Here is an 18,874-nt window from a genome sequence, read left to right on the forward strand (position 1 = left end):
CAAACTGCAAACGCCAGCTTTGGAAGCAGCAATCACCAGGGTGCTCGAATTTTGCGGATGCAGTGCAACTTGTTAAAAAAAACGCCACCCAAATTTAAACGCGGGGATGGATTGGGTGGGTGGTTTGGTTTGGCCTCCGCGCGCCGCCGCCGCCGGCGGCGGCGGTGGGTGGGTGCCCCTTCTCCGGCGGCGGCGATCGTCGGCGTGCGGCGGCGACGGAGCGGCGGAGGTGTGCATGGTGATCGGGGTCTGCTCCATCCAATCTCCACTCTATGGAGACGAGGGCTGGTTTTCCCAGCTCCATCCCACTCTTTTTTTCACCCGTATGCTTTCTAAATGTTCACAGTTATTTTAGAAAAGTTGTTTAGAAAATCACAGTAACCCATTTTTTAGAAATATTAGTTAATACTTAGTTAATCATGTGCTAATAAATTGTTTCGTTTTACGTGTGTAGAAGAGTTCCTAACTTGTTGTCTTGTTGAGAAGAACACAGCCACACGAAAGTACATTCTCCGTCCTAAGAGCAGATACAATAGCAGGCTATAAGCCAACTATAAACATATTTTAAGGAGATAAAGAAGGAGAGAGAAGGGCAGCGGGCTACACATTTGTAGCCAGCTGTAGCACAGACTCCAAGATACATTGTGCGTATGACATATAGGACCAGATATTAATAGTGTAGTATGTAACTATTGTATGAATGAGCTATTAGATTGGCTATAGATGAATTGTAGCTAGTAGTTGGCTATACTATTAAACTTGCTCTAAATATAAGGGATTTTGTTTGGATGTGACACATCCTAATACAACGAATCTTGACAGGCTTACATATCCTAGTACAACGAATCTGTATAGAGAAATGTGTCATATCCAACCAAAATCCCTTGACGGAGGGAGTACTAATTTGTTGGTAGGTTGGGCTCATATGTTAAAAATGTGGGCCCGGCCCACGAATAAATTGGCCATGCGTTGGCACCAGATGGGCCCACATGGCAGAAATGGACCTAGCCAATATATACTTTTTGGGCCATCCCGGAAAAAGCGAAACTGTCTCTCATATTATTACTGGCGTTTTTCCATTCATTTTTGGCCGCTTTATCAAATCGTTGCCATGGACTATTTGCTCCACGTCTTAAACATAAGCTCTCTTTTTTTTAAAATAATGGAATAATCATCTCGGCCTTTACTCAACAAAGCTAAGTATAAGCTGTCTTAGAAACAACTTTTGCACCGTATTCATTTTGTTAAACAATTAATTTATTTTTATAATTAAGTAGGTAATCTGCATTAATAATTAATTTGGTGAATGATATGTTTCAAACGGGCCATGTCTAGGGTTTTCTTTGAAAAAAAAACTCTCGAACTGTTCTGCGCAAATGAAATCACCGTGCCATTTGAGCATTTGACAAAAAAAAACAAGATTAATTAGTTTGAGATAACGAAGCTGACGAGATCAATCTTTCACGAATCCTCCTCCCCTTCCTTCCGCCAAGTAAGCATGTATAGTAGTAGCGTCTCTCACCGTCTCTTCCAAGCGTGCAAGCCACCCACCCTGACGAAACCAGAAAATTCACTTGTTATTACTCCATTTACGGGACATTTAACTGTGGGTCACTTTCAAGATGTGGCAATTAATTATTTGCCACTCGCTATCTATAACATGTGGGCCCTCATGTGTCTATGACATGTAGGTCTAGTGCAAATCATTTATCACCATCCGTAAGAGTGATAAATAATTAATTATTCCCCATTTGGTAAACTACACGGTTGGTGGTACGAGAGGAAGTAGTGTGATAAACTACACGGTTGGTGGTTGGCCCAACGGCCCTAACCTTTTGAAACGATGTACCGGTCCTGTTCGTATCAGATAATTTAACAGCAAATTGGCAGTCTAAACAATAACAAAAACAGTTAAATTTTTATCATACCAGTTTTACGAACAAGTTGCGAGGAAGGTATCCTTTGTAAAAAGGAAAAACGTAGGGCATAGTTCATACCCGGGTTGAACGTGCGTGACTAAAATCTGAAGTACACAATCACACACTTGTATTACTTGGCATTCAGTGAGCTATGTTGAAAAAAAAAACCAAAGATGTTATATTTTGAATTATCAGGAAACGAAGTGACATCGCGCAACTCCAAGCATGTACACATCCTCCGTTAAAAAAAAACAACAACACTTCTAAGTTTAAGGCATGTTTGTTTTAGTTTGAGATTATTGTAATCTAGTTTGTTGAGTCATATTACCATAAAATAAATTATAATAAGCTGACATAGTGTTAGCCGTTTGTTTCTCTGGATTATTAGCTGGTTGTTAGGTGTTAGCCATACAATAATTAAAAAAAACACCTTTAAAGTGGATTACTAGATTATAGTAATCTGGCTTTTAGATTAAAATAATCTATCATAATAAGTTTTCTGTTTGTTTCTGCTTGCTTCTAATAATTCAGATTATAATAATGCTAAGCTGAAACAAATAGGAACTAAATCTGAACATAAGTGATTTTTTATGAAGTGATCACTATGAGTAGGCATTTATCATGAGAACTATTTTAAGATGTGGTTTTCTTAATTTTCATAAAAGAACATACACGTGGACGTCTTGCACTGTACAATGTATATGGCCATCACAATTTAAGCATGCATCACTCGAAAACAAATCATGCGTAATCATGCTTATCAATAGGAACACAAGTTATTGTATCTCAAAGACGCAAGCAAGTAACCCATGTTTAATGGAATTATGTCTCGCACATATCCATCCAGATGTGTTACTTTTTTTTTTCCTTCCACTTACCAAATGTGCACCCGCATGTTAGCATGTATCACCAAACATCATATCTATCCCAGTTCACAGTTGTATCAAACACTTTAAGCCAAACAAACCCCTCTTCAACATCAATTTGATTTAACCAATCTACGCCCTGTTTTTGTTTTCTCTAACAAAAATTGGATAAGCTTTTAGATACTCGTGACACGCTTTTTAAATTGTTAAACGGTATGTTTCATACGAAAACTTTCAACGGTGTGTTTCATACGAAAACTTTCTATATGAAAGTTGTTTTAAAATATAAGATTAATCCATTTTTCAAGTTTGTAACAATTAAAACTCAATTAATCACACGTTATTATCACCTCGTTTTACGTGAAACACTTAATTTTTATCTTCATCTTTATCATCACGAGATTCAAACATCTTAGTACGTATCAGCACTCTTTCCAAGTATTGCCATTCCACACAGGAAAATATAGGTTGTATTTAGATCCAAAGTTTGGATCCAAACTTCAGTCATTTTCCATCACATCAACCTGTTATACACATAATTTTTTAGTCACATCATCTCCAATTTCAACCAAAATCCAAACTTTGCGCTGAACTAAACACAGCCATAAACTCAAAAGCACAAAGCACCGCTCACAAAGAAAAAAAATATCGTAACGATTATCCTAGACCATCCGATCCACAATCCGACGGCTGAGCTGTCAGGTGCTTCTCCGCAAGAAGAAAATAGAAAGAGAACATTTAAGAAGTGTCATTGATAAACACCCAAATTCAAGAAATATCATTGACAAGTACAGGTTTCATAAAAATACCATCATACAAGTGATTTTTTCCCAGAAATACAATCGTCGTTATGATTTTATCCATTCCGTGTCATTAAATGCACCGTTCATTCTAACGGAACCCTAACGGTGATAGTATTTTTAGAACAAAAACGCTTGTATAATGCAATTTCATAGAACTCTACTTACGCCGTATTTAGTTCCAAAATAATTCTTCAAACTTCCAACTTCTCTATCACATCAAAACTTTCCTACACACACAAATTTTCAACTTTTCCATCATATCGTTTCAATTTCAACTAAACTTCTAATTTTGGTGTGAACTAAAGACAGCCTTATCGATAATATTTCCTGTAATTGGATCGATTACATTTGTTGAATTTTCTCAGATAAAAAAATAGGCTGTGCAAGTGCAACGGAACAGGTGAAGAGTTGCCCACCCATCCCATCCCTCCCATGTGCCCTGCCGCCCGCTCGTGTTCGTCCGCGTCCTCGTCCTCGCCTCGTCGCCCGTGTCGCCCGCGCGCCCGCCCGCGCGCGCGCTCCCCGCCAAGATTTCGCCACGCCACGCCACCACCTCCGCCTCCGCCTATAACCTCGCCGCACGCGTGACGGGAGCGCATCGCCCCCTTCCCTTCCCTTCCCTTCCCTCCCCATCCAGGCACGCAGGCGCGCGCGCGAGAGAGAGAGCGATGGGAGCGGTGGTGGCCGCGGCAGCGGCGGAGATGAGGCGCACTGGCCGCTGCGGCGGCGGCGGAGGCGGGGGCGGGGAGAAGAAGGGGGCGAAGGAGGAGGGGGTGGTGGTTGCGGCGGAGGCGGCCGCCGAGAGGGGGCGGCGGCTGCGGCTGGTGGGGTACGACGAGCTCCCGGACTTCCTGCGCGACAACGAGTTCATCCGCGGCTACTACCGCGCCGAGTGGCCCCTCCGCGACGCCGCCCTCAGCGCCTTCTCCTGGCACAACGAGACCCTCAACGTCTGGACGTGCGCGCCCCCAATCCCCCTCCCAATTCCATTCAATCTCTCCTTCTCATCATCTCATCGGTGGATGATTTGCTTTTCAATTTTCATGTCGATTGTTTGTTGTGCATGCCATGCAGCCATCTCGGTGGGTTCCTGCTCTTCCTGGCGCTCGCGCTCGCCGGAGCCGCCGGCGACGCCGCCGCCGACGTCGCGCCGGGGATCATCAGGTAAATACATTGCATCCACACACATCACATCCCACCCACGTCACAGTCTTATTCAAAAATGTTTTTCCCAATTTCTATTGCTTTCTTGTTCCACAATTTAAAATGCAATCCTCTTCGCTGTTCTAATTCATTTTTAATCTTACAAATAGAAAAAAATAACCGCGTGATTTCCGGGTGCCAGTAGGTATCTTTGAAAAGGTCTATCTAGTGTGTATACTATTTGCTTTGATGCTTTCATGTTTGGGACTTTTGCTGTGGTGCCCTCCAGATTATGTGTATTTACTACTTTTTACCCCAAAAGATTCAAATATGGAGTATATTTGCTTTGGTTACTTGATTACTTCTGCGAATGAATAAGCTCCTACCACTGACTGATTTGTTGCCGCTTAGTTTCCTATATTGTTCTTGTTTTCACATGTTTTCGCAATTTTGCTATTGTATTATTTATATATTGGTTTTTTAACGATTATTCTGTAAATTAGTTCTATGCTATTAATAACCATGTCGAAATCAAAACGACAAACTTTCGCATACGGACAATCACGCAAAGTTTGCCACACCCCTTTTTTTGGGAGCAAGTTCTTGGTGGTGTCACTAGAGCTATAGAGGACCACCTAGAGTAGGGATTACCAACCACTCCCAAACAATTTCTGTTCGTGTTCGTGCACATGTTTGCTGTCGTAAATGTAATACTATTAACATTTACAGAAGGGTCAAATGCATTCTTACATGCATACCACTGCAAAATTACCATTCACACTGGAGATATGGAGTAGCATACAGCAGATTGAAAATTTGTGGTGACAAGATAGATTATGAATTGTTGGTGTGCAAGTGTATCATAGTAGTCAGGAAAAGATAGATGCTGGCATGCTGCCCATGTGATGCTAATCTGGATAAGCTGAATAATTCACTGTCCAAGATTGTGAGAATCGCACAAACAAGGTCCGAGAATAAGGTCAGGACGTGTACTCCTAGCTGGGGTACATTATCGTCTCATTCTCTATACCTTTGTTGTCGGCAATGAAGGAAATAGTACTCCACTATAATACAATATGGAATTATGGAGTATCTCTTTGGAAATGCAATGGCTTTGGTTGTGCAAATTCTAAGTTTGTTGGGGGGTTTTCAGTAAGAACATGGGATGCTCATTAGTTCTTCATGTAATTAAATCCTTTTCTTCGTCATGAGCTCTCCAGAAAATGAAGGGGTTTTTTTTTCCTGTTTACGCAAAGGCCCTTTAATTCTGTGTCATCCTTATCTTTTCTTTGCAGGTTTGTGGTAGGATCAACCAATGCTTCTTGGCAGACTAACGATCATTCGGTAAGAAACGAATCGAAGAATATATGAATATGTCCTGTTTTCGTATTACTTTCGGTGATACTAGTTATTTTCATGACTCATCATATTACTTTTCGGAGATGCTGAAACAAACATCCACTCTCTAGAAGAAATAACAATCATTAATTATTTAATTGTTTACTCCTCAGCAGATTATATCCCTTGTCACAGCTCGCAATCTTTGCTACTCTGCACATATCTGAAGAAAACTGCAGTTATTTATGCACCATTATTGTTGGAACTTTACTGCATAGAATTTTGTTTGACACTAGGTAACGAACGACATAGTTTGGCAATATGGGACGGGTTTCATTGCTCATTCAGATAGGTGCACTGTGCCGTACCGCCATTAGCAAAGCTTGATTAAGCTAACGAATTAATCTAGCCGGGTCCCACCATCCATTGCAAGTGAGAAAGGGACATGAACGGCCGTGATGAGCTGCAGCCAACCTAGGGTCTTAGCTAGGGAACACACACATATGTCATCCTTGTCCTTGCATTCTGCAAGCTGCAAGGAGAGGACATGTTCATCAGCTTTGGTGTCTTGGAGATGCCTCTGCTGCTTTCCATGTATCACTGGTACAACTGTCCAGGCATCTATCCACACTTCCACAGGGATGATGATGATTGATGATGAATCGGCATCTATCCACACTTACACTTTGGAGTAGTAGTACAGTACTTGGCAGGCCAGTTCTGAATTCGGTTTTGAGTTCTCTTTGGACCTCATTGGATTATTGGAAACACAAGAATATATCCCAGATTTCTGTAGAAGTTTAACAGAAACTCCTGCGAAAAATTTAGTAATGTTCCAAAGGAGACCTAGCAAAAGCAGCCAGATTCTAACAAAAAAACTGTACACTGCAATCACAAGCAGCAAGGTGTTTTTGGTGCCATGTGAGACAGTTCACCTTGTGATGGAGACACTCCTCTCTTCTTGGAAACAAATGTAGCGTTTGGCTTTTGCTTTGCTGATCCCTTCTTTTTATCATTGGCAAATTAAGATTTGCTAGATAGTTTGCAGCATTTTCACGAATGCTCCTGAAATGATACAATGAACGAAGTGACACCTGCCATGAGCACTAGCTTTTGTCAGCCATCTGGCCCAGATCAATGAGCAGACAAGACCAGGTGGCAAATCTTTGTATCTATCCTGCCGTTGATTTCTGTGATGACCAATGACTCAATCCGTCTATGAATCTTCAACAATTTCTTCTTCTTCTTCTTTATTTTGAGAAATTACGATGAAATTCAAAAGAAACTTGAAAATTGTGCTCACTATTTTTAAGTGGCACTATGCTTGCATATGAGTTGGTGTGTTTGCACTTAGCATCATGGTAGTATGCAGTTGTTACAGTGATGTGAATGAAGGTGGCATTGGATGCAGGGCGCGGCGAGCCATGACGCCGCGGCGGCGGCAGCGGCGGCGGCGGTGCTGGGCGGCGGGCACGGCGTGCCGCGGTGGCCGCGGATGGTGTTCCTGGTGGGCGCCATGACGTGCCTGGCGATCAGCGCGACGGCGCACCTGCTGGCGTGCCACTCCAGGCGCGCCAGCGTGGTGTTCTGGCAGCTCGACTACGCCGGCATCTCCGCCATGATCGTCGCCTCCTTCGTTCCGCCGGTGTACTACGCCTTCCTGTGCCACCGCCCGGCGCGCGTCGCCTACCTCTCCGCCATCTCGGCGCTGGGCGCGCTCGTCGTCGGCGCGCTGCTCTCGCCGCCCTGCTCGTCGCCGCGGTTCCGGCGTCTCCGCGCCGCGCTGTTCCTCGCCATGGGCCTCTCCGGCGTCGTCCCGGCGCTGCACGCGCTGTGGCTCAACTGGGGCCACGCCGCCTGCTACCTGGCGCTCTCGCTCGAGGTCGCCATGGGCCTCGCCTACGCCGCCGGCGCCTGGTTCTACGTCAGCCGCGTGCCGGAGAAGTGGCGCCCGGGCGTCTTCGACGTCGTCGGCCACAGCCACCAGATCTTCCACGTGCTCGTGCTCGTCGGCGCGGTGACGCACTACGTCGCCGTCGACGTGCTGCTCAACTGGCGGGAGACGGTGGCCGCCGCGTGCAGCGCGACGTCGTAGGCGACTCTCCTCTCCTAGGCATTTTGCTCATTGCGTTTTGATGATTCAAACAATATTCAAATTTAGAAGAATGAAGCAGTGTTAGATGAGATTCAGAATCAGGGTGTGTGACCTTGTCATTTGATCGATCGAACATCTATATGTGATGAATTGAGGACGATGAAGAAATTGATTTACAGTACAAAAAAGGTCGTGCCTCCAAAATTCCAAATCCCGATGAACTTTGGAAGTTTTGGTTTCCTTCAATTTGGAAGTTCTGGTTTCCTTTTCGTTGATTAAGACACTATTTAGATGGAACTAAAACTTATCACATTGGATGTTTGGACACTAATTATAAATATTACACGTAGACTATTAATAAAATCCATCCATAATTAATCTTGGATAATTCGCGAGACGAATCTATTGAGCCTAATTAATTCATGATTAGCCTATATGATGCTACAGTAAACATTCTATAATTATGGATTAATTAGGCTTAAAAAATTTATCTCGCGAATTAGCTTTCATTTATATAATTAGTTTTGTAAGTAGTCTATATTTATTTCTCTAAATTAGTGTCTAAATACAGGGACTAAAGTTAAGTCCCTGGATCCAACCACCACTTAACGCGAGATTTGAATTTAAGGGGTTGTCATGCATGAATTTTAAATGAATTTTGTATTAACTTGTTCAATTTTCACAAAATTCATATCAAATTCGTTCGTTCCAAAGGAGGCCAGAACGACGGCGATGACTGATATGAGGACGATTTGTGGTATGCACCGAATTTTCCGATCCTTTATTTAGAGAAGATTTGCTATTTTTTATAAAACTTCCCCAAACTTTACAAAAAGATGAAGAACACGAGACGGAAAGGCCTGCAGGGTTTGCCATCTTCTCAATCGAAGACGACGAGCTTGTCGTACTCCGGGCCGGAGATGGCCTTCTCCATGACGGCGCGCGGGGAGACGACGCCATCGCCGTCGAGGAACAGCTTGAGGAGGTTCTTGGAGAAGCCGCTGACCAGCGCCACCCCCTTCTGGCCGGAGGTGACCGGCACGGCCTTGGAGTCCCTCAGGTTCCAGAACACCACCTCCGGCACGGCGGCGCCGTACCCCGCCGCCGTGTACTTGCGCACGATCGCCTCGTAGTCCGTCTCCCACGGCTGCGCCGACGCCTGGTCGAACTCCATGTCGCTGAACACCACCACGCGGCGCACCATCTTGTCCGGCGAGAGGGCGGCGCCCGTGGCCACCTCGAGGATCTTGTCGAACACCGCCTGGAAGTTGGTGTTCATGCCCCAGTTCATTTCGCGGATGAACCGCGCCTTGTCGGAGAGGGCCTCGCCGACGATGTGGTGGAGCTGTGGGCTCTCGCTGAAGGTGATCACGCGGCCGCGCCACGGGTCGTCGCTGAGGTCGGACACGAGGAGGCCGAGCGCGACGCAGACGTCCATGGGGAGGCCGGTCATGCTGCCGGACACGTCGCACACGGCCACGCAGTTGCGGAGCTTGCCGAGGGCGCGCATGTCGTCGACCATGCGCTGCCACTGGAGGTCGGCCACGCCGCTGCCGCCGTCGTCGTCGTCGTCGAGGGAGCTGATGATCTCGTGCGGGAGCAGCGCGCCCGCGGCGATCTTCTTCTTGCCGGACTTGACGTCGGCGAGGTAGGCGTTGAAGCGGTCGGCGTCGTGCTTGAGGAAGAGGTCCTTGTAGTTCTTCATCGCCACGGAGGCGACGCGCGTGTACACCACCGATTCCCACGCGCGCGCCGAGATGTACACCTCCGGGAGCTTGAGCGCGCGGCGGAGCGGCACGAGCGCCGCCTTGCGGAGGCGCTCGCGGGCGCGGTAGGCGTAATGCGCGTCGGGGAGGTCCGCGGCGAGCTCCGGCGACGAGCCCTTGGGGAAGAGGCGCCGCGCGATCGCCTCGCAGAGGAGGGTTGAGCGGTCATACGACTTGTCCAGCGACGGGCACCACTTGGCGGCGAGCGAGAACTCGTGGACGTTCCCCTCGGCGAGCTTGCGCATGTCGTCGCGGAGGAGGTCGGCGAAGAGATCGGCCGTGCGATCGTGCAGGGATCGGTAGGTAGGGTCGCGGCTGTACCTCTCCACCGCCCTCGCCGCGGCCTCCGCCCTCCTGCACCGCCGCTCCACCGCCGCCTTCGCCGCTAGCCTCCCGTCGCGCTCCAGGCTGGCCGCGATGCGCTCCTCCGCCGAACCGACGCCGCGCGACTGCTTCCTGCTGCTGGTGTGGTAGCCGCGGGCGTAACCGCGTCCACGGCCACGGAAGCAACCGCGACCGCGGCCACGGCCACGGCCACGGCCATAGCGGGCGATGAAGCCGATGCCATCGGCGGCGGCGAGGCGCGCCTTCTTCCCGGGCTTCCTCGTGGACAACCCACCATTGACGATGCGGTGGAGGAGCTCGGGGAGGTCCTTGAGGTAGCCGAAGGCGGCGACGGAGGCGGCGTTGAGCGCGAGGGTGGCCGGGTGGTGGCTGTGGAGCCAGAGCGCGGCGGCGTAGAACCCCTCGCGGTCGGACTTGCCGGTGCCGCGTACGCCCCTCAGGTTGGCCACCAGCCGGAGCGCGGTCGCCGGGTCGGCGCCCCACGCGGCGGCGAGCAGCGACGCGACGGCGGCGGAGGGCGTCCCGGGCACGACGTGGAAGAAGAAGTCGAGGCAGGCGTCCCCCGACGACACGAACGTCGGCGAGAGGTTCTCCGTGAGCGCCTTCCTCGGCGCCGGCCTGTTGAAGTTGGCGTCCATCAGGTCGAGGAACGCGTCGCCCGTGGTCGTCGCCGTCGCCGTCGCCGGCGCGGGCGCGGCGGCCACCGCGGCGGAGGGGCGGCGTGCCTCCGGTGGGCCGACGAGGGTGGCGAAGGCGGTGGCGGCCATGGAGAGAGAGAGGGCTGGGTTTGGGCTGGGTAGTGGATGGGCTTTGGAGTTGAGCCCGCTGGGTTGATGTGGATGTGTTGGTGGAGGAGGACGCGTGGCTTATATAGGGAGGGGTTTCGTGGCAGCCAAGGCGGTCTAGGTCGGTAGTGCTCGGCAAGTTGGCATGGATGAAATGAACCGACATTAGCGTATCAAGGGAAAAAAAAGAAAAGGAGAAAATAAAAAAAAAAGAACCGGCATAGGACGGGTGTGTATGGATAGTAGGACTCGTGTACCGTGGCGGGCAAGGATCATTTCGTTTTTTTTTTTTGGTTTTGTTTTTCTCGTCGTGGAGCACATGTAGCGTGATCGAAAGACTGTGTGTTTTCTACTGTAGTTTGAAACAGCTGTCGTCTTTTTGTTTTTCTTTCTAGTGACTCAAGCGTTGCAGATCTAGAGACTGGACTTCATCATTCTTTCCGAGAAGGCGAGAACGGGATGACTTGAGAATTCGTGCGCTTAATTTCTGAGTAACATGGTGATTTTTTTAAAAAAAAAATTTACACATATAACTTTTATATAATATTTCCTCCATTTCAGAATATAAGATTTTTCTATCATTACCCATATTCATATACTCCCTCCGTTTTATAGTTTAAGTCATTCTAGTATTTTCCACATTCATATTGATGTTAATGAATCTAGACACATATATCTATTTAGATTCATTAATATCAATATGAATGTGGGAAATGCTAGAATGACTTACATTGTAAAATGGAGGAAGTATATTATGTCTAGATTCATTAACATATATATGAATATGGGCAATGCTAGAAAATCTTATAACCTGATGAAACAGAGGTAGTACGTATTAATCGATTTTTTTTTCAATTCGTTCGTTCCCTCGAATCATTCGGCTATTCAACATAGCATTTTGTTCCATTCAACATTTCGAACAATAGAGCAATGCACAATGGATTTTACTTGAAAATACCGGTATTATTGTAGGTGGAGGAGCAGTGGATACGTAACATCATCCAGTAAGTTCAATCTTGATGTCTACTACTCTGTTCCAAAAAAAGCCAATCTTGGCTATGAACCTGGACAAACATGTGTCTAAATTCGTTGGTAGGATTAGGTTTTTATGGGACGGAGGGGGTATTAATGAAGTGTGTGTTAGAGGACGCTTTCACGGCTACACGAGTGTGGTAGGTTTCTATGAGTATACGGTTGGCAGTTGTGCCATTGACATGTGGGTCATAGTAAAGTAGAGTTCACATGTTAGTGATACATGTGCAAACTGCACAAAGTCAGATGGTTTGTTTCCGAGCGTGACATACTCCCTCCAAAAAAAACAATAACTTTTGGTTATGAATCTATAGATATAATTAGATTTTTTTTATGGAACGGAGGGTGTATATGTGTCCTCCATCTAAGGAAAAAAGAAAAGGTTTATTTTGACTTATAAGAGTTAATCACATGATATTGCCTCAGCTGCCATTTTCTATCGTGCCCGAGAGGATTAGATGGCCAAAGTGGTCCCGGTCAAAATTAGATGGCCAAATTGGCGGGTATTTACATAAGTTGTTCTTGCAGAAACAATTGTTCGCACATACTAGCATTGTTAAATACACTTACCAGAGGCCTAGTAGTATATATGTTAAAATTTACTAAACTAGGGGGCTATTCACTTTGATATCTAAATCAACATTACCAAAATTTGTATAAGGTTGAAAAGTGTAAGCTTGTTTAGTTTGTTCTCTTTGTCAAGTTTTTGTGAGAGATTCTAGAATTACCAAACTTTGATAATGGAGACAAATTTTGGTAATCTTTAGATTACTTACCTTGCCAAAAAAATTTTAGTAAACCCAAAACTTGGTTTGATTTATTTTGGGAACGAAGTGAACAGCCCCTAGATTTCACAACGAAAAATGCCAGGGAGAAATCAACAGATCAATCATATGGTCCAACAGCAGCACAGCAATGGAACATATGCTCAACATCAAACCAAGCAAGTGCACTAACAAAAGCAAGACAATGATATGAAAGAATATTCAGTCTGCTTGAACGAAGATGATAACATCAGTGGTAGCTGAGAGTCTATTTACAAAGGAACCTGATCATCATCATTATGTACAAAGGATGAAGAAGCCACAAGCAACCAAGGAAGTCTATAAATTTCAGTTTCAGTATATTTACAGTTGAGAGTTTCTCCCTTCATTTCAGCAGCCATAGGCATGATCAGGAAGGCGTTTTCAACGAATATTGTCAGGTATCATCGCGACCGTCACCAGGAAGTACTCACATCCCACAGGCAGATTGTACGGGTTCAGCATGGAAGCGGGCGACCGGCGGCCACCGCTATCAAGGCGTGAAGCTTCCATCTGGTCACCGTGCGAGGGCAGCTTTGCTATGCGCCGTTCGATGTGCACAATCTGCCCGATTATGTAAGCTGGGTGCCGTGGATGCTGCTCCGTGAATAGGGCCACTGATTCCTCTGATAGGTAGTAGTTTGAGCAGTTCCGGTTGATTGCTTCGTAATGCCCAGCAGGGTTCCGAACAAAGACCGCGAGCTCATGAACTTCGAAACGGCCGAATGATATCTTCTCCTTACTAGCCTGTTGAACAGTATTGACAACCGAGGATACTGTCTTGTTATTTCAATCAACAAAATTTAACAGACTCAACCTAACCCATAGAGTAATATGTGCTTATTATTGATTAGCACGGAATTTAAACTAAAACAATTTCAAAGTATTTGGCTTCTTATGAATTCATTTATTTTAATAAAAACAGTGGCTTAAGAAGTTACGACTCGTACCTGTTTTTCCAGTTGAAGCTTACTGTACAAATTTTTAATCGACTCTTTCTTCTCCTCCAACTCTCTTACAATCCTTGAGTAGCGTTCTAGCAGCTCAGCACTCTGTCGTGATAGAAAACCAACTTTGTCTGCCAGGATCTTGATGCATTGCTGAAACTGAATGGTTGTATCACCTTCATCCTTCTTTGCACTGTTTCAATAAAAAAGTATTACTCAGCCAGTAAATCTGCTGTTTCGATAACTCTACAGCAGTAGGGGATACAAAGGAAGAAAATGCTAATACTTTTATAAAGTAACAGAACTCTATGCAAAGGAAACTACTCTGAGCAAAAAGACCAAAAACATACAATCATCTGAAGGAACACAAAATTATTTTGACGACCAATATTTCACTGTAAGCACAAAATACAGTTTACTACTCCCTCCGTCCCAAAATATAAGAACATCTCCCAAAATATAAGAACAGTTTACTACTCACTGTAGAAAGCATGCCAAGGTTAAATAACATCTAACATCTTCCTAGCTCTGTTTACTACAAATTATGCAAAAATGTCTCGCTAAAATAACATCCAGCGCCTCTCTAAATCTCAACAATGAGCCAAGATACAGAAAATCTGGACATACTTCCTGGAAGCTACCATGAATTCTATTCTGCTGTTTATTTTGTCGGTCTCACTGACTGCCAACTCACAAATCACTAATAACTTGGATATGTTGAACCAAGATACAGCAAATCTTAGAAGTTCCTTCGATCCTATTTTTCTTGTTTATTTTATCAGTTCCATAGACTTGGCATGGATCAAGCCCAACAGCACAACGAACTTGGTGGTGGGTGGTTTGTAAATGAAATGCAGAACTGACTACACATGAGTTTAAGCGAATGAGAGCAGTAAGATACCTTGCTAATGAGAGAGCTAAAGCACGCAGTGAGTCCGCAAAACCAGACATGCCTGGTGCAGTGACACAGTTATTTAGTCTCTCAAACAGACCATGTATCCTCAGAGCAGATGAACGCAGGGCATCATACTCAACAGCCCTTCTGTCAGCTGAACATTTGTTTGTGCAGGCCTCTTCTCTTGCCTCGTGTAAGCAGTTCTCCAGTTGCACACAGTTCATCTATATTAAAATTTGTAAAAGAAAGTAAGCAGCAATTTCAATTGAGCATGAAAAAAAAAACTATTGCTGAATATTCTACCTCCCACTTGACTTACCTGAGACTCATCAAGCAGACCCTGGGTGTGTTCAAGTTCTTTCTTCAGAGAGTTGACCTCATCCACCAAGGCATTAAGCTTGCTTTCAGTTTCATCTAACCTTTTTGATTTGTCTTCCAGAGTACTTTGCAACTCTGACACAAGCAGCTCTTTGTTTCTCAGCTCTGAGGTATGATGCTCGTTAGTTCTGGAGTTTAAGATGCCAAGAGGATCTTCTATAGGAACCCCAGAAGTATCAGTCGTAGTAAACTGTGTCAATATTTGCCCTTCCTTATCAGAATCAACAATTTTATGTTCACTATCAGGTGGCAATTCTGCCATGAAAGCATCCAAATTAGTGCGTGCTATTGGATCGAGCAATTGCAAGTTCAGTGCACCTGAAATGTCGGTCATATTCTCATCCCCACCTTCTGTTTGTTTAGATGGCTGCTCAGATGTTGAAGAGGCCTCATCCATGGCCACACTTGATTCATCGCGTACTTGGGTTTGCCTCCCTCCAGATATGTGCAAGTTGCAGTCATTAGCTTTAAATGCAGAAAGGAGGGAATCAGATGCATCTTTGCTTCCAGAAATCACGTGCCCTTGTATGTACTGGTTTGCTAATTGCTCCTCAAGCTCCTGGATGCGCTTCTCATAGGACATATTTTGATTCTGCTTTGCTGTAAGCATTGCCTGCAGGTGATTAGCATACTCATCCTTTGCAGAAAGTGCTGCAGCTGTTTTTTCCCTTGCATCTTTCAGTACATTATCAATTTGCCCTTCATCAATAGATTCATATCCATATTCGGCGCCAAAACTGCAGAGAACTGCAATTGCAGAAGCAAGTTCTGCTTTTAATCTGGCATTTTCAACTTCCAATTTACTAGTTCCAGCAATATCCACACTGTCAAAACCCCCCAGAAAGTCTTGGAAATCCATCTTATCATCAGCATTCGGCGGATATTGCTCGGATTTACTCAAATTTCCACTGGTACCAGAATTGCTCAAGGAGGACTTTGGCAGTTGTGATCTCTCAGATTTCAGAAAAGACCCGACCAAAGATTGGGGTGCAAGTTTTTCCACATCATCAACATCAATTGAGAGAAGATTGCAATCAAATGGAGCAACTGTTACATCGCACTGGCTTGGGGAATCAAAAAGTCCCATGGAACCCATGATATCTTCTGGAATGTACTTACTCCATGTCCTAAAGAAGGCCTCTCGCCTTCTTACCTCAGCTTCACGCTCAGTGGCTAGCTTTTCAGCAAGCTGCCCTGCCAAGCCAGTATAAAGCTTAAAAGAAGACTTTCTTCGTACGACCTCAGCAAGACAAGCCCTGTACGCATGACCCATGCCACTGGCAAGTTTTAGGCTATCGAAAATTTTATCTTGATGACCCATCACCTCTTGGAATGCATGGAGTTCGTTCATCATTTCCTTGATAACAATCTGAGCAGATTTGACCCTTTGCATGCTAACATGTACCAAGGTATTCATTTCATTCTTCTTGGCTTTGCATTTCTCCAGCAACTTTGTGAACATGCGATCGATATTATGGACACTGGGCAAGTTGTCCTTTTCATGTACTTCATAGATGCGGCCAACTGCAGAAACCGCATCATGAGGGCGGAGAGATGCAGAAAGCTGGCAGTTTGAGCAGTCATCAACAAGCTTTTTTGAAGTAGTCACATCTTTACTGCAGGACACAAGATATTCCAGCTTAGAGTGGGATATAACATATAATCATATAAGCATCAAAACACTTGGTCATACTGAGCACATTGCAATTAGTGTAGAAAACCGTAGTGCATGAAATAATTAAACAAATGAAGTAAGTACGATGACAAGCTATATTCCTTTTGCAGACATCAAGTAACCACGCTGAAAGATTTCCTATTCCTTTTGCAAAACCATCAACTAACCATGCTGAAACATTTCCTCATCCTAAGTAGTTTCATGAAGATCTACAGCACAAAACACGCCGCACTTATGATCCAGATCAATCATTAGTAAAAGTAGTTCCGAGTGGAAGGTGACACTTAACGTGTAGTGACACAATAGAAGCACAATTTTCCAAATTTCTCCTAAGTAGTTTAGTGAAGCCATAGAACAAAGGCATAGCGTAAATTATTAAATTTAGATGATTCAGGGAATTCACTAGTAATAGTAGTTCAGGGAGGGCATGTAACATAACAGCAAGATAACTAGGTAAAAAACATGTTCAAAGCCTAGGTCTAACCTTAGAGACTGCATGATGATTTTCTGGTCACCGATGAATTTCTCGTGTTCCTTTATCATCGCCTCAAGATCCTTGCACCCAGTCGAGCTCATAATATTAAACAAATTTTCAAGCCTCTTCTTCAATTCCATGAATTTGGCCTTGTGCTGTGAGACCTTAACATCAAACTGTTTATGTGAGCTGAAGCACCCATCTGCCAGCTTCCTCAGGTCATTCTCCTTAACGAGGTCAATCAAGGAGCGCCTCCCCTCGCATTGCAGCGCCGGGTGAAGCCTCACGGCGCGCAGCCTCTCCACATCCCTCTCGAAATTCGCCAGCATCTCGGCATGGCCACGATGCTGCTGCGAGAAGCACTTGACGAAATCCGAATACCGCTGCGTGAGCTTCCGGGCCGTGTGCTCCAGGTTGCTCCGGGCGGTGTCGAGCGCCCGCTCCTGCACCTGCCCCTCCCGCAGCAGCCGGCAGCACACCTCGTGCTTCGCCACGCTAGACTGATACACGGCATTCCCCACCTGGAAGTGGTATCTGAACGTGGTCTCGTAGGACACCAGGGCCTTCAGCGCCGGGTCGGCGGACACCTCCAGCGGCGGGGAATCCTGCGGCCGGGGCGGCGGCGGGATCGACGGCTGGGGGATTTCGATCGACTCCGGCGCGGGGCGCGGCGCGCCGTCGTGGAGCCGGGCCTTGTTGTACAGGAACACCTCCCGGTCGTCGCGGGGCAGCTGGTAGTAGGCGAGATGGTGGGCGCCGTCGAGCGAGGTGTTCCCGCAGAGGAGGAGCTGGTCGGCCGGCGGGATGCCGCAGAGGCCCTCGATGGTGCGCTGGATTGCCTCCACGGGGGTCTCGCCGCCGCACTTGAACTCGAAGGTGTGGCCGTTCTCCGCCACGTGCACCGGCAGCTTCTGCCCCAGCGCCACCGCCGCCGCGTCCTCCGCCCCGCCGCCGCCGCCGCCCGTCACCGCCGACCCGGAACTCATCTCCCCCCCCCCCCCCCCCCCGCCTCGAAACCCGATCTTTCTTCCTCCTCTTCCACTCCCCCCAACGCAGTTCAGATTAAATCTGCAGTTTTTCTACCATACCACCACAATCAAAACCAACCACCCAATCTCGCAAGAACGCGCGGCGCGCCCACCCAAGAACACACAGCTCCTCCTCCTCCTCCCCCCTTCCCTTCCCCCAATTCCTCCCCGTCTCCGGTTCACCAACCCGCCACGGATTTCTTCTCGATCACCAAGACCATCCACAAGACGGAACCGGTCTCCAAGACGCAATCCGACTCCTCCGCCGAGAGGGTCACCTCACCGAGCGGGTCACGCGCGAACAACCGCCTAGCCGGGATCCCTCCTCCTCCTCCTTCTTCGCCGGGAAGACGGATTCAGCAGCGAGCGAGCGTGGCGTTAGCAAGAACCAGCGAGACCGAGGGGTGAGAGAGAGAGGAGGATGAGGAAGAGGAGGACGAGAAGGGGAAGGAGGCAAAGTAAATAAAGGGAAATGTCGAGGGGTTGAATAGAAAAGTGGACTAGGCTTAGCTTACCGTGCGGGAGTAGTATACAGAATTGCTGCGGGGATGTTTTTGCGGATGGGTCCTTGTAGATTACAG

The 18,874-nt window shown here is 46.5% G+C and overlaps 3 protein-coding genes across 3 annotated transcripts; 1 reads left to right on the forward strand and 2 right to left on the reverse strand.

Annotated features, from left to right (window-relative positions):
* The first annotated feature begins 3,999 nt into the window (after positions 1 to 3,999).
* On the forward strand, positions 4,000 to 8,410 carry LOC127764428 (heptahelical transmembrane protein ADIPOR2). Its single transcript, XM_052289310.1, has 4 exons — positions 4,000 to 4,546; positions 4,663 to 4,752; positions 6,027 to 6,075; positions 7,481 to 8,410. The coding sequence occupies exons 1-4, from the start codon at positions 4,257 to 4,259 to the stop codon at positions 8,162 to 8,164; spliced, it is 1,113 nt and encodes a 370-aa protein (XP_052145270.1). The 5' UTR covers positions 4,000 to 4,256; the 3' UTR covers positions 8,165 to 8,410.
* Positions 8,411 to 8,944: 534 nt separating this feature from the next.
* Positions 8,945 to 11,147, reverse strand: LOC127761703 (uncharacterized). Its single transcript, XM_052286027.1, has one exon. It carries the CDS (start codon positions 11,040 to 11,042, stop codon positions 9,045 to 9,047), a length of 1,998 nt encoding a protein of 665 aa, XP_052141987.1. The 5' UTR covers positions 11,043 to 11,147; the 3' UTR covers positions 8,945 to 9,044.
* Positions 11,148 to 13,062: 1,915 nt separating this feature from the next.
* Positions 13,063 to 18,761, reverse strand: LOC127763065 (autophagy-related protein 11). Its single transcript, XM_052287647.1, has 5 exons — positions 17,275 to 18,761; positions 15,057 to 16,731; positions 14,744 to 14,961; positions 13,846 to 14,035; positions 13,063 to 13,642 (listed from the first exon to the last, which is right to left on the reverse strand). Exons 1-5 carry the CDS (start codon positions 18,249 to 18,251, stop codon positions 13,280 to 13,282), a joined length of 3,423 nt encoding a protein of 1,140 aa, XP_052143607.1. The 5' UTR covers positions 18,252 to 18,761; the 3' UTR covers positions 13,063 to 13,279.
* Between the last annotated feature and the right edge of the window lie 113 nt (positions 18,762 to 18,874).

This window comes from Oryza glaberrima, chromosome 2 (assembly GCF_000147395.1).
Source record: "Oryza glaberrima chromosome 2, OglaRS2, whole genome shotgun sequence".
In the NCBI taxonomy this organism is placed as follows: Eukaryota; Viridiplantae; Streptophyta; class Magnoliopsida; order Poales; family Poaceae; genus Oryza; species Oryza glaberrima.

What these genes read in the sequence shown, in the direction of transcription:
- LOC127764428 (XM_052289310.1), top strand. Translation starts at nt 4,257, where the DNA reads ATGGGAGCGGTGGTGGCCGCGGCAGCGGCGGAGATGAGGCGCACTGGC. An exon ending in GAGACCCTCAACGTCTGGAC is followed by an intron (nt 4,547 to 4,662) that starts GTGCGCGCCCCC and finishes CATGCCATGCAG; the next exon opens with CCATCTCGGTGGGTTCCTGC. An exon ending in GGCAGACTAACGATCATTCG is followed by an intron (nt 6,076 to 7,480) that starts GTAAGAAACGAA and finishes CATTGGATGCAG; the next exon opens with GGCGCGGCGAGCCATGACGC.
- LOC127761703 (XM_052286027.1), bottom strand. Translation starts at nt 11,042, where the DNA reads ATGGCCGCCACCGCCTTCGCCACCCTCGTCGGCCCACCGGAGGCACGC.
- LOC127763065 (XM_052287647.1), bottom strand. Translation starts at nt 18,251, where the DNA reads ATGAGTTCCGGGTCGGCGGTGACGGGCGGCGGCGGCGGCGGGGCGGAG. An exon ending in ATCATCATGCAGTCTCTAAG is followed by an intron (nt 16,732 to 17,274) that starts GTTAGACCTAGG and finishes TGTGTCCTGCAG; the next exon opens with TAAAGATGTGACTACTTCAA. An exon ending in GTCTGCTTGATGAGTCTCAG is followed by an intron (nt 14,962 to 15,056) that starts GTAAGTCAAGTG and finishes ATTTTAATATAG; the next exon opens with ATGAACTGTGTGCAACTGGA.